Source organism: Phascolarctos cinereus, unplaced genomic scaffold (assembly GCF_003287225.1).
Source record: "Phascolarctos cinereus isolate Bilbo 61053 unplaced genomic scaffold, phaCin_HiC Scaffold_2;HRSCAF=192, whole genome shotgun sequence".
Classification (NCBI taxonomy): domain Eukaryota; kingdom Metazoa; phylum Chordata; class Mammalia; order Diprotodontia; family Phascolarctidae; genus Phascolarctos; species Phascolarctos cinereus.
The window spans coordinates 164,314,099-164,329,994 of NW_027555625.1; the positions used below are offsets into that span (position 1 = coordinate 164,314,099).

The 15,896-nt window shown below is 33.7% G+C and overlaps 2 protein-coding genes across 7 annotated transcripts in view; one reads left to right on the plus strand and one right to left on the minus strand.

Moving 5' to 3' along the window:
* MACROD2 (mono-ADP ribosylhydrolase 2) overlaps positions 1 to 15,896 on the minus strand; it is a 2,138,630-nt gene that overhangs the window by 1,875,024 nt on the left and 247,710 nt on the right. The window lies entirely within an intron of this gene.
* FLRT3 (fibronectin leucine rich transmembrane protein 3) lies at positions 1,467 to 15,434 on the plus strand. Its single transcript, XM_020986253.1, is given in 4 exon segments — positions 1,467 to 1,711; positions 9,947 to 10,704; positions 11,988 to 13,379; positions 13,382 to 15,434. Coding segments are annotated over 2 exon segments (1,971 nt in total). The 5' UTR covers positions 1,467 to 1,711; positions 9,947 to 10,704; positions 11,988 to 12,016; the 3' UTR covers positions 13,990 to 15,434.

Consider the following 15,896-nt stretch of genomic DNA (forward strand, 5'->3'; position numbering starts at 1 on the left):
TCATAGACTTTAGAATTCAAAAAATTCACCCACCCTAAACCTAATGGGGTTTTTCCTCTGATACCAGTAAATGTGCAGTCATGGAACAATTGGGGTCAATACACCTCTTATCGTGGGTTTACCTTCTACTTTGATATCACCCAGTTGTAGCAGGGAATGCAAAAGGTCAAACTGCTATCAAACAAGCATATAAATAGATAAACCAAATGAAGCTAATGAAGAGACCTTAATCAAATACTCTTAGGAAAAGCAATTAGCTAGCCTCTTACAGAAGCAAACATTTTGAGGAGCCTAAGGAAAAAAAAAACCAGAAAACGGGGAAAGTCTTCAGTGTCCTAGGCAAAACAAATTAAGATACTAAATGATATTATTTTCCAAGTAAACTAAAAGTCAAAACATCTTCTTTGATCCTTAGAAGAAGCTTAAAAGGCAAAATGCTCTCCAGTCTTGTTTTTTATTTAATGATAGATTTAAAGACCTGGGAAAACTATTTAGGAAGTTGTAAAAATTATGGTATGTGAAAATAATAAACATAAACTCCTCAAAAGTATATGAGCAGAAATTAATCATCTCTCCCAAACCTACACAACTGTTATATTTTCCTCATAAGCATTTTTTAAAATGAACATTATTTCAACATAACAGTTATTTCATTGGCAGTTTTCATCACTTTTAGGGCATTTTGAGACATGTTCATCAGAGCTATGAAATAAAGGAAACAAAAATATTCTTAAAAATTTTGCTTCTTTCTAACTCAGAACTCTAAAACTGGTGATTCAATCTTGAATCAGGATATAAATATGCCTAAATTGTTGGGGTAAAGAATACCAGGAAACATGCTTTTATTTATCAAATTAGAGATAAATAAGCATAAAGTAAATGTCTCAAGTAAATGTCTTAACTTTTGGTCTTTGCCATTTTCCCTTCCCCGCAAATGAATAATCAGTATTTTAAGGGAGATTATAAAAAGGAATTTGCATACTCACAAAACTCTCCCCTTTTTTGGTCTATTAAACATATGCATATAACTGGAATTACTTGTCTTTCCTGTACATAATTATCATAAAACCATCATTCTTCTTGTCATTAGTCAATAACGAAAATAATCAAATTATGATCAACTTTATTTTCATGTCCTCCGAGTCATTAACAAAGAGGAGAATTGCAACCTCATGAACGAAGTCCTAAAATGCTGGACATCTAGAAAAGCAGACATCTGTGATACTGCTCTCTTAGTATAGTAAACTTTTAAAATGCTGAAATTTCAAAGATTAGCTCCCAAACCAAACAGCCCAGATCATGAGCACAATTTTGGCAGACTCTGCCCTATTTAGACTTCTCTTACCCCCTCTAGTGTTGGCAAAGCATATATGTCTGCTTAGCCAGTTACCTCACTGAACAAGAGCTGGGCTAAGTCCTGCCCATCTATGACATCACCCCCTTCTTCAACCACTGCGAGGTGAAGCTTTAACTTCAGACTTGGAGGTGGGCTGTGTGTGCACGAAACTGGAATGCTTTCCCTCTCTCACTCCTGCTTGGTCTAAGAGTGATCTGAAACAGGACAATCTCGCTGGGTACTGCAGCTGCTGTTTGCTTTGTGTGTTCTGGACCTGCCGAGGAAGGAGGTTGATTATTTCAGTTAACAGTCAGTGGAATTACAACTGGAGCTGGGCATTGTAAATAGGATCTCCTTTTTTCCTTCAGCTTTCTGGTAAGTGTGTGCCTTGTTTCTCTTTTTTTATTTTTCCAGAAAGTTTGATCTTTTACTTCTCCACCATGAAATCTTAATCTAAGCTCTCAGCCATACGGATGAACAATATGGTTGTAAACCAAGAAATAAAAAATGGATTTTACAATATAACTCATACAAGAGAAGTTTCTTAAAAGCTTGCCTATATTTATTTGCAAATGGATTAATTTTGTCTTTAAGGCATCTATCCTTTGAAAAGACCACTTTAGAAAACAGCAAGTTAGAAACTTGAATGTTTTGCTTACCCTGGACACTAAAAATTCAAATTCAGATTTTTCAGTGTACTAGTGAAACAAAATGTTTGACAAACTTGGACTCTGCTGCATGTGTGGTATGATGGGCAACTGTCGTTTTTACAACTGTGAAAGGAAATCAATAAGCCTTCAGCACATAAGCAGGCAGGACATGAAAAGCATACGTCTTGCTCACAGCTACTTCTGTAGACTTATATGCTTTTGTAAAGGATTAACAGCTACACCTAGATTTTAAAGCTTGCATTGCTAGCCTACATTTCTGCTTTGAAGATTTCAGACTTGTGTCTCACAACTATTTAATTCAACCCAGAGGAGAGTGAGACTTCTAAACCATATTCCTTCTCTCCTATAATGCCAAAATTCATTGCTTGGACAAATGTAGTATGTGACTAGCATGGTAATTCATACAAAGTCCACTCAGAGAAACTAACAAAGCTAAGCTTTAGGGCTATGCATCATGCATGCAATAGGACCAGATTAACAAATCTACCCCCACCCCGTGGAAGAAAAAAAAAAACCCTAAACCTAAAACCCTTCATTCAATTTCTAAATAGCATTCATTCATCTAAGAACTAGACTCTGAAAATATTACACCAAAAAAAATCCAAAAAGTAGGAGGTATGTAAATAATAATAATAATAATAATAATAATAATCTAGTAGATTAGGTCTGGAACAAAATGGTTACACTGAGTCAAATAGTGCAACAGGGCCCAATTCTCTACACATCTTTTAGGTCTTTTTTTTTAATTTGGTGGGGTCTTTTTCCTTCTTTTTAAAGGACAGCAAAAGCTAGATCTTAAAGAATAATGGAATCAAATTCTTTCACAATTAAAAAAGGCAGTTATATTTTTAAGGTTTTAAAATAAATTTAACTGCTCTTCTTTTTAGGAGTCACCATATGTGTATATATGTAAAATTTAAGACCACATATCTGCATATGTAAAAAAGCAAAAGAGCAGAAACAAAATAATCGCACCCACTAGAAACTGACTCATCCTTAGAAAACCCTTCATTTGGCAATCTGCTTAAGAAAATCCATTTCAGTCTGTGTATGAAAAATGAACATTCCTGATTTGGGGCAATATATTTCGTACTTGTCCCAAAGTGGTAGGTAACTGTCTACATGTCTATTAGTATTTCTTAAAAAAAAAAAAATATATATATATATATATATATATATATATATATCCCGTTTAAAGCACCATGCATTAAATGTTACTCCATTTTTGTCATACAAAGAATACTAAATCAGAGATAACCTAATATACATAAAATCATAATTTATAGTACCATTAGTATTTAAATATGAGATAATAACCTAATACACAAGGAATAAGCTTACCCAAATGTGATTGCATTTCTTTATTAATCAAATATAAGTGACTTTCTTTTTGAAATAGCATTAAGCACATCAAGTCCAACTTGTTTTAAGTGGAAGCAAATGTATTAAAATGAGCAAATGAATGAAAATAATGAACTCATTACTGTTTTGTCAGGTATTGTTATCTACTGGTTACTAATATGGTTGAACAAGTCACTTCTCCGCTGACCCTTTTTTAAAAATAAATTATAGCCAATTCAGAATGCACTGTTAAAGCCTTCCTATCCATTAATATTAGTCAAATATATAATTGATCAGCATATAAAGTCACGCTTATTAGGATAAGTAAAATAATGAAAAGCCTTGTCATAACTGAGAGTGACAACAAAACACTAGGTATTTCTTTTTCAAGTGCTAATTAATGATCCTCAAATTCTATCAAAACTTTTCTAGAGCTAAATGAAGCAGTGTGAAATAAATTTGGTTGAAATCTTGTGGCTGTCAGACTTTGTTAGCAGGCTATTAATTATCTTTATCCCAGTTTCTTCTCTAGACTGTATCACCCAATCAAACAGAAACTCCAATTATGCTCAGCATCTCCTCTTGCCTTAGGACATAGAGCTCTAATGGAGGAATGCTTTAGTCCCTCTAGATGAAAACTACAATTACTAGTGTTAAAAATATTTAAGTCCACCTTAGAGAAATTCTCTGTACTTACCTAGGCCACACAACCCAACTCTTTTCCCCCTTATTAGAGTATGTTTAACAATTTCAAAGCCTAGAAAGATGATTATCAGAGAGCCTGCCTTAAATTTTGTTTTTATTGTGTGATGTCAAATATTTATAAAAGTTTTCACTTTTAAATAGACATTATTCAGTATAATAAACTGTATACCTATATGATAATTCTGGAAATTATCTCTTAATTTTGCCCAAAGTCAATATTTAGGGGTCTTCCTTTAAAAAAAAAAAGGTGGGTGGCCTACAAAACAAAGGATGTGATCAATCATAGAACTGGAACTAATCAATCATTCTGAATACAGCTTTTAAATTTTCTGAAATTCAAACCAGTTGATTTAGAATGAACTGTTGATTATTTTCAGAAAACCATGGTAAATGAAGTCAATGTGGAAAGTAAGATTCAGGAAATCTTTTAAAGGCTGAAATTTCTTCCCCATTCTCCCCACCCCATCCTTGCCCCCTGAGGCCTTCACTGTTCTTCTCAACAGGAGGCTTTGTTGTAATTAAAGCAGAGAAAAACTGGACAGCAGCAGCAAACATCTGACTTGTGGCTCCTAAAAGCAGTCTTCTTGTAGAGTGTACCACCCCCCAGTGGGCAAAAACTCTACAGTAAACTAACAGCAATATTAGTCCTGAAAAATGCATTTTCTCTACAGGGGATAAACACAAATATCTTCTACTTACTTATAACATGCCATCATTTCAAGAAATTTCTAGAAGTCAACAAATTTGCCCCACCCCACCCCCAAAAGAGGTGGTTGAATGAAAACTTCTACTTTTCAACAATCAAAACAGTTCATATTTCAGGATATATTTTACAGTTTCAGAATATAGATCATGTAATTATTTTAACGTATCAATTAACAGCATAAAGCCATTTTCTAGAGTGTGTATCAGAACATTTTTTTCAGTGTGGCTACTGTTAAGCTATTTTCTACAGATAAGAAATTACAAAGATCTTTTTTTAAGTAGACAGAAATGAAACATTTAAGCAATATAGCAGGAGTCTCAGTTGTTTTGCATACGTATAACCTCTTTCTCTACCTCAAAACAAATGTCAGGAATTTATGAAAGCCCTTTCCAGGTATTTCTCCACTGAAATTGGAGGCAGGGAGAAATTGCTCTCACTTGATAAGACAATGATAGCTTTTGTTCTTTATTCTTTTTACTTTAGATGTGGGCAAGTTACCTTGGCAACTTGGAGAAGAAAAGCTGAGTCCACATTTAGTTAAACACAATTTTAAAAGTGTGTCATTCTTTTATGAAATTATTAGTTGGTGTACTCTTGTTCTGTTTAAATCAATACCACAGTGACACAAGAAAACAAAATTTACATTTTCTAATTTTGGAACTCAAGTGAAAATAAATGTTAGAAACTAAAAAAAAATCAAATTTGATTTGTCCAATAAATTTGACTGTATAATTTATTCTAAGAGCATATTCGTAGTCTAATATAAATGTAGATGGAATTAGCATTACATGGATGGAAGTAAGTACTGCCCAAAAACTCTTAAAAAATTAATAGATATGTCACTCTTACAAACTCTCAAACTTACTCAGTTTGATTTTCTTCAAAGGAAATAGCAGCACCACTTTTGCTGTGATAGCTTTTCTTTCTGGTTAAATCTAATACACTGTGATAGAAGTAATATCCCAGTTTGCTTTTCTGTTTGTTTGTTTTAAGGATGCTCCATTTAACTTTACAAGCCAAAGTAAATGAAGCAGGATCAGGTTCATTCATCACAAATTTAATGGGGAAAAGAATCAGTGATGTAAAAAGAGAAAATAACCATATTTTTTAATTGTTATATTCAATTTTACATAAACAAAGAAAAAACCTTCCTTGAGGATAAAATAGTCAAGAAACCAGTCTAAAACGGCACACTTGCTTCTATGCATCTCAGCAAACCCTTTAGACTTCATGACTCTCAAGAGAAGAGTTAGAGTTCCTTCTGCTTGCCTAGCATTAAACAAAAGAATGGGAACTTTCCTGAAATCTGATGATCGTGGAAAATTTAACTACTAAACAAGGTGCTCAGAAAGCATTTTGCTGTCACCATCAACTAACCTTATGTTCTCCATTTTTAAGGTTAACCATGTATCTATTTGGTTTTAAATACTATTTGGTGCTGCAATAACTTAGTATACACGCTTTTGATCATTTTGTTAAGCTTTCTAGCTGCAATTGAAGCCTTCGTAAACAAATTACTTTCCTAATCCTCTGCATATGTGCCAGGTTACCTAAGAGCATTTATAAAAACAAAATGAGTTCTGTCAAGCCTGTTTTCTTTTACCTTGGACTGCACTCACAACAATAATGCAAGTAATTTGGATTAGAAGCTCTATAAGTAAATTTCTTCTTGACTTTAATATGGAAAAAAATTACAGTTCACCATCTTAAGAAAATATTTTCCAAAGATAATTAAAAGGAAACCATAATAAGAAAGTCCCATATTCTTTACATTATTCAAGGAATTTGAGAGAAAAATAGGACTAAATAACATTTTAAGCAATCAAAGCCAATGAAAAATAAATCAGAACATTTAAAATTTTTTTAATAGTAACTAATGGATGTGAGAAGTTAGCACTAATTTCATACAGGGTATGACCTTATTTTAACACCAATGCCAACATTTCCAAATACTAACCATCCCTCTTCCCTAACACAAGTAAAGAAGACAGTCTGATAGATAGATGGATAGGTAGATAGATAGAAAATTTCTCCAGTTACTGACTTATTTGTAAATACTAATTAGTTACTTTGGGTAAATTTCTTAAATTACATTAGTTTTTCTCAAATATCTTATTCCTCCATTTTTTTCTGAAATTCATTTGAAGCACTCTCTCTCTCTCTCTTTCTCTCTCTCTCTCTGTATATATATATATATGTATATATATATGTATATATATATATATACACATATACACATATACACACATACACACATACACACATATATATGGTATAATCTGATTGTTTCCTGTATCCAAAAAGATCACTACATTTTATTAAAAATAATTGAACAAGGAAATTCCTGTTCCAAAGACATTATAACAGTGATTGACTTTTTGTCTTTGTTATAATTTCAGTGTTAAAATAAAGTTTGAATGACAAAAACATTTTTTTTAAAAAGATAAAACATTCCTTTAACTACAATTCCATTTATTTTCCCCTAAGCTACTCCTTTAACAACATTTTTAAAAAAGAAGATTGATCCTTTTTTGTTCAAATTTAATAGGCTCTTTCAAAACCATGAATCCATAAAAGGCTCTGAATTTGATGTTGTGAAAACCTGCCCACAGTGTCTATACCAGCAGGGGTCATTTTTCTTTTCATCATGCAGACTCAACCATAATGACTCTATGTCAGTGACTATGTAGAGAGAGCTCAAGAAGAGAGAAGCCTGAGCTTGGCAGCAGGATACCCAGATTCTATGTGGATAGATCACTATAGCCTTTGATATGCAAAAAGTATTGTTTTGAGCTATAGTTTCAAATATAAAAGGGAAGTTCGAGATATCAAACACAATCAAATCCTGAATTGAACTGTTTTCAATTTAAAGGGGTCTGAATGAGAGGGAAGTTACAAACTTAATCCACATATTTGAAACTGTGTCATTCTTCTCTAAAGAGATCTGCTTTTAAAAAAAATTTTTCTCTTTGTTTTGATGCAATTTAGGGACAAGGGAAAGACAGGTTCTAAGAATTTAATGAGCTTTTAGTGCTCTCAATTTAATCTCAAATTATTACCACCATGGTATTAATGGCAAATGTAGGTTTGCATATCAAATGGGGTCATGAGGAAGCAGCTTTAAAAGTGAAAAGGCAAAGTAAATACATTGGTCTTTTTCTTTTCCACACCAAAGTGTAACTGGTGTTCTTTTCTCAGTGCAGAAAGTGTTCAAGCCAATGCACGGATAGAGCTTGATTCCAACTCAACTCTATTCTTAGGCAAACAATTAAAGATGCTCTCTTTTATCTTTGGTTATTGATATTGGACACATCCTAGTATATGTTCTGGATAAGCCTGCAAGTAGAGAGAGGGCACCAACAATTTTTTTTCAGACTAATCCAGTGATTTCATCATCTCAGTTTCAGAATTCAGTTTAGATTGCTTGGGAAAATAAGAAATATTTGACTTGACTCATTCTGCAGATTCACATTCACTGTTTTCCTGATTGTTTTTAATCAGTTTCTAATAATATTAATAGAAAAATAATTATTTTCTAAGAAGCATAAATTACTTAATTATCTTATTACCTTTACACATATTCATACTATTTTCATGCTTATGAAATGTTTACAGCAAAAAATTCTAAAAGTAGCTTTGCAATTATGATCTCACTAGCTTGGATTGCCAATTGAATAAGAGGCAAATGTTTTCAAGAAACTGTAGCACTATAATTCAAAAATTCCCAGGGAAGTATGAGAAGCTCTGCATTCAAACCTCACATTAAGAAATGAATCATTTAAAGTTTCCTCTGTGGGTACTTTGCAATATTCATTAGAGACTGCTTTATACATCTGCTATAAACTGCTATTCTCAGTTCAAGCCACCCAAGTCATAAATTAAATATGCCTATGATTTTGAAAAAACAAAATCTTTAATTCTATTAATGCAATCAACCTGAGTTTGTTTCAGTGGCATTTATGAAGAAATTTTTTTTTTGCTTAAAACTTAGCTCGATTTAACATACTGTTTCTCTACAAGGTTTGAATTTTGAAACAGATGCTCTCTTTGTTGGATGCCATGTAATGACTAGAGGAAAAAGTAAATTACTGCTACTCTGGCCCTTAATTTTAGAGTCAAACATCTCTGTTTCATGAAGATGCTCTTCCTTGGACAGAACACACCTAAAGGGGTAACCTTTCACAAGACAGTAAACAAGAGAATGGCCTGTCTTATTAGCCGGTGGCTAAAATAATGCCATCACTAGAATTACTGGTCTCATCAGTCAGACTTTAATCCTTTTCTTTGGAAACTAAATAGGTCATTTATTATAATGAATATGCTTTTAAAAGTGGAGAAACGCACCATCGTGTTCTAATGAAATCTGTTATCTATCATTACAATGAGTTTGATCTAATAAAAGATCTTTTGGCTCCAAATATAAATTTTTTAAACTACGAGGAATCTACTGACAAAAAATTGAAGTATTCATCTAATTGAGACAATAATTGAGCCTTTAACTTCCATATTTCCTTTTGGCCAAGAACTACCTAGGGTTTCCGGACTGCCAATTAAGCCTCACAAACACCTCTAATGAGGTAGGGACTTGGAATTTGCATTATGTAGGTGGGAAAATTAAAGCAAAAAGACAATATCAGACTTGGCCCTAAGCAAATCAGGAGAAGAATTCTAAAAAGGAACACTTTCCAACTATAAGTTGTAGTTAAATTATGATGGAAAATAGGAATGGCTTACAAAACACCTAAGAATTTAGTTATAATATTTATATTGTATTTTTCCATGATACATTTGGTTTTTTATTCAATGTGCACTTTGGGGGATAGCATATTATGCCTAAAGAAAGGATAAAAATTAGACTTTAAAAGTTTGGGTAGTAGCAGGCTAAATATGAGGTGAGACTGCTTAAATAGTAAAGAAACAGTGGTTTATATTTACCAAAATAAAACTTCCTTATAGAATATTGATTGAACCTAACTTCAGTTGCTATTATTTTAGAGAAGTGGACTAGTAAACATAAAAAGAAGCAAATAATGAATCTACTTATTTTAGTTGTTTTCTACTAGATACTAGGTCATCAGATCTGTTGGTTATGTAAATAACAGAAGTAGATTAACACCTAAAAATTTCTTTCATTATGTCAGTGCACAATGTTATCAATGGTTCACTAAGCCTTGCTTATTTTCACAGGTTAATTAACTGACCCAGAATTTTTTAGAAGAGATATTTGAAAGAAATATAGCCTGCTCCCTTTTTTATTTCTCCAGAAGAACATCTGAATTCTATTTTCTTTCACATCTTAAAAAAAAAAAACACCTATTCTTGTATAACAAGAAGAAATACTTACTGTGCCAGAAATTCTGAAAAAGTACAAAGAAGCAAAAACTGGAAATAGCTATTTCACCGCAGGTATGCATACCTCAGGATATAGCTACTCGACAAAGTTTATACTTGGGTAACTTTATACAGGAAGAGAGTTTGGGGGGCAACTGCCTGAAAAACCTATTATTATATAGGCCTTAACATCATGAATGGTTTTCTTCACGTGGATCTGAAGTTACTATCTCTGATACTACACAGAAGAGGATATAAGAATTTCAAAGAGGGCAACTTCCATTAAGGGCATTAAACTATACAAAAGAAACTCTTCACACAGAGACTCTATTTGAAGGGGGGAAACGTATAGGAAGCCATGTGTTGTACATAGTAACAGGAAGCTGAATTGTTTCCATCCTATAATCTAATGCACTTGTCTACCATGATGAACCACCACTGGAATGTTCACTGAGAACAGTGAGCCTTGTCAAGAGGTATATGCTGCAGAGGACCCTTTGAATAAACAGCCAAGTAGCAACTTCATGGACTGACCAAGAGCTGAAGAGTCACAGGCCCTCTCCAGGAAGACTGGATTCCTGTCAGCACAGATTTTACTTACATCTCTAAATAAGGTAGGAGGACAGATATTAATGTATATTATTTTGACTCATGAAAGGATGAAGAGAAATTCTTACTCACACCCACCTTGCATGTGAAATTATGTTATGTAGATACCACTACAAATGTCTATTGCCTAACCACAATGGAAGCTGAATAATATCTGAGAATTTAAAATGTGATCATTGTGTTAGGGGGATCCTTAGTGCCAATAACCATAGTACCAAAATGCCAGTTTTGTTTTGACAATTCCAGTGGAAAGACATATGAGTATATTTTTAACAAACTTCGAATAAACTATATGAAAGTACAGATCCATTAAAATGTGGCTCATAGAACATGCTATACTCAAAAACAAGGGTATGAATGAGAGGGAAGGAACTTTTAACATGAAATTATTCAAAGCACTTAGAGTTGAAAGAGACCATAGAGGTGATCTTACCCAACCCGTCACTTTACAGTTTTTACAACCACAGAAGGAGAGTGGCTTGACCAAGGCCTCATAAGCAGTAAAGGATAAAACCAGGATTTGAACCCAGGTCTCCTGACCCTAGACCAATATTTTGTTGTTGTTGTTTGTTATTTTCCCCCCTGTTACTTCACTATAGCATGCTGATGCTCCTGAAATGGAATTTTGCATCCAATTTTGTATCCAAATATCTGGAAAAGTACTAGCAACATGAACTTTTCCCAAATAATATGTGATGTTTCTTTTTTTCCTCTGGAAATTATTTTGGGATTAATTTTGTCAGAATGGGCATTTGCTATATTTCTGTTTATATTTTCTTCAGTTTCTCTTACTGAAGAGTGATTAACCTTCTGAGAGCATAGTCATTGAGAATAACAAAAGTACTTTTTTTAAGGACAAAAAGTTGTGCCATTATAAGTAATAAGACTCAGACGCTAAAGAAAGAAATTTAGACATTGCTATAACCTAATCATTGACTGAGAACCCTAAATTAATCAAATCAATACTAGGAAAAGTACTTGGACAATTTATCAACACATTAATGTTATAGTTATTTTGACTTAAAAAGGAATTAAATCAACAATACTTAGCTTATGTACCAAAAGCCTTTACATAAGGTAGCATCATATAACTATATTCATTGAACATATATAGTATAAATTTGTTAAAAAGTAAAGATGATACTAAAAAACATAAGCATTGAATCATCCATAATAATAAACAATGTAAACTCCAAGTTTTTCTTCCCATACTTCTTGTTTTTAATATTATCATTATGATTTCTAATCACTGATTGAATTACTCTACTCTTTTTTTCCCATCTTATAGGGCACTGAAACCAAGAGAAAAAGATTTCTATGAAGACCTCAACACTGCTGACCATGATCAATCCAACCTGGAGCATCTTCCTAATTTGGACTAAAATAGGGCTATTCCTTAAGATGGCACCCCAATCAGTCATGGCCAAATCCTGCCCTTCTGTGTGTCGCTGTGATGCAGGATTCATTTATTGTAATGATCGTGACCTGACATCCATTCCTACAGGAATTCCAGAGGATGCTACAACCCTCTACCTTCAGAACAATCAAATAAATAATGCAGGGATCCCTTCAGAGCTAAAAAGCTTGTTAAAAGTAGAAAGAATATACTTATACCACAACAGTCTAGATGAGTTTCCAACTAACCTCCCAAAGTATGTTAAAGAATTACATTTACAGGAAAACAATATAAGGACCATTACTTATGATTCACTGTCAAAAATTCCTTATCTAGAAGAACTGCATTTGGATGATAACTCTGTTTCAGCTGTTAGCATCGAAGATGGAGCCTTCCGGGACAACAACTATCTCAGACTGCTTTTTCTATCCCGGAATCACCTTAGTACCATTCCCTGGGGCTTACCTAGGACTATAGAAGAGCTACGCTTGGATGATAATCGGATATCCACAATTTCATCACCATCTCTTCAAGATCTTACTAGCTTAAAACGCCTGGTTTTGGATGGAAACCTATTAAATAACCATGGATTAGGAGACAAAGTCTTCATGAATCTTGTCAATTTAACAGAATTGTCATTGGTTCGAAATTCCCTTACTGCTGCACCAGTTAATTTGCCAGGAACAAACCTGAGAAAGCTTTATCTTCAAGAAAACCACATCAACCGGGTGCCCCCAAATGCTTTTTCTTATCTAAGGCAATTGTACCGACTAGATATGTCCAATAATAACCTAAGTAACTTACCTCAGGGCATCTTTGATGATCTGGATAATATAACTCAATTGTTTCTTCGCAACAACCCATGGTACTGTGGTTGCAAAATGAAATGGGTACGTGACTGGTTACAGTCATTACCTGTGAAAGTTAATGTCCGTGGTCTTATGTGCCAAGCACCAGAAAAGGTTCGTGGAATGGCTATCAAGGACCTCAACACAGAATTATTTGATTGTAAAGACAGTGGGATTGTAAGCACCATTCAGATAACTACTGCAATACCCAACACACTATATCCTGCCCAAGGACAGAGGCCAGTTTCAGTGACCAAACAACCTGATGTAAAGAATCCCAAACTCAATAAGGACTACCGTACCACCGTGAGTCCAGTGAGGAAAATTATTACAATTATCGTGAAATCCGTCAGCACTGAGACCATTCGTATTTCTTGGAAACTTGCACTACCCATGACGGCTTTAAGACTCAGTTGGCTCAAACTGGGTCACAGTCCGCATTTGGATCTATAACTGAAACAATAGTCACAGGAGATAGGAATGAATACTTAGTCACAGCCCTCGAGCCAGATTCACCATATCGAGTATGCATGGTTCCCATGGAAACCAGTAATCTCTATCTCTCTGATGAAACCCCAGTTTGTATAGAAACTGAAACTGCACCCCTAAAAATGTACAATCCCACAACAACCCTCAACCGGGAACAAGAGAAAGAACCTTACAAAAATTCCAATCTACCTTTGGCTGCCATCATTGGGGGTGCTGTGGCACTAGTAGCCATTGCGCTGCTTGCTTTAGTGTGTTGGTACGTTCATAGAAATGGATCCCTATTCTCAAGGAACTGTGCTTATAGCAAAGGGAGGAGGAGAAAAGATGACTATGCTGAAGCTGGAACTAAGAAGGACAACTCCATCCTGGAAATCAGGGAGACTTCTTTTCAGATGTTACCAATAAACAACGAACCAATATCTAAGGAGGAGTTTGTAATACACACCATATTTCCACCTAATGGAATAAATCTGTATAAAAGTAACCACAGTGAAAGCAGTAGTAACAGAAGCTACAGAGACAGTGGTATTCCAGATTCTGATCATTCCCATTCATGATACTGACAGACTCAACAGACTTTATTTCAGTTTTTTTTTAACCCAAGAGAGGTGACTGTGGGTACCTGTTCTACTGCAAAACACTGGATTAAAGACTGAAAAAAAAGCAATGTACTGTACATTTGCCATATAATTTATATTTAAGAACTTTTTATTAAAAGTTTCAAATTTCAGGTTACTGCTGCGATTAATGTAGTGGAGATACCTGACCACAATTCTATATTTTAGTATTTTTTAGTAATTTGTACTGTATTTTCCTTGCAAATATTGAAGTTACAAACCATTTACTTTTGTGTTCTACTGAGTAAGATGACTTGTTGACTGTGAAAGTGAATTTTCTTGCTGTGTTGAACAATCAGGACTTTGCATTCACTTGAGATCCTTGTAGTATAAGCACAGGCCATTTTCCACTTTGGTATTAATAAAATGTAAAAACTGGCTGATTGAGAAAATATAATTGCAAAAATTCACAAAACAATGTGCAGGCTATCAAATATGTACAACCTGATGCAACTCAATAAACAAAAGTTTGTGAAGTAATGGGCAATATCAACTTTCTGAATATCACCATTTTATCTCTAAGCAAATTAGATATTCCCTTTAAAAAAAAGACAAAAAGTATCCCTTCTGTATATGAATGCAATTGATTGCATGAAAGCAAGAATTTGAGGCCTATTAGCTAAATGCAATATTTAATAAGGCTTCAAGAACACCACCACATAACCAAAAATGTAACTGGGCTTCCAAGTATGAGAAAATATATTTAGGAAATTCAGAAGACCTATCTTGAACAGAATAATCATTAATACCAGAATGGCAGTTTGGTTTTATATATGCTACCATTCTCTTTTTGTTTTTTTTGTTTTTTTGCAAAAGTGAATTCTAAACACATAATTTTTAATTCTCTATAAGCTGTCATTATGAAAGGGACGCCAATGCTGATATCCTAGCCTAATGAACAATAAGAGGTAGAGTTATAATAAGCATTTCCCCTTGACAATCCAGATTAAGTAGTACTTAATTAAGTGTGAATTTTAAAAATGAACATTAGATCTCAAATTTAGTTCTGGTATCTGTGAAATATTTTCACACTGTACATAAATATGCTTAATTTGTTTTCACTACAACCAAGAATACTGCCCATTACTATCACAGTTTTACAGAAATTACATGATAAACTTGTAATGTAACATTTCTTTCTAGCTTCCTACTGAATTGTGAGCTATTTCTTGTTTAAAAACCAAGCCACCCTTTTGTTGCCATGATTGTTATTTTTTTTTAATTTTCAACTAAAAACCAAAGTGCATTGTACGCCCTTTGGCCAGTCTTGTATGTGCCTTGATCCAACGCTACATGTATTCAGCTTTTAAAACTCGACAAATTTTTCATACACCCTTAAATATGAAAAATATTGGTCTTATTGCTGAATAAAATTTAAAAAATAAGGACAGAACAAGTGTATTTGCTTTTTCCAAATTATATCATTGAATTTAGGCAAAATAGCAAACCAATTACGAACTCGATTTCCTAAGGCATTCCATGCATGATAAGTATAGACTGGTACTTTTTAAAAAAATTTGTAACCTGAATTTCTGCTCCACTTTACTCAGAAGTGCTCGAAGTACTTAACATGTGAATTCATTCTACTGATCTAGCTTTCAGGTTTTTTATTATTACAGTAGACAGAAAATGATCCCCCAGAGAGTATCTGACCTTGACAGTGGGCATAAAATGAACATTAAAGTAACATAGTGTTTACCTCTTGCCTGCAATGCCTACATTGTACCATCACTTTCAATGAGTGAATATTTGAAAAGTTAAAGAATAACTCCCTCCCTAAAATTCAAACATGTATGTCTATCAATTCAGTAGATGCTACAACTTGTATCATTCTGTTGGGAAACAGA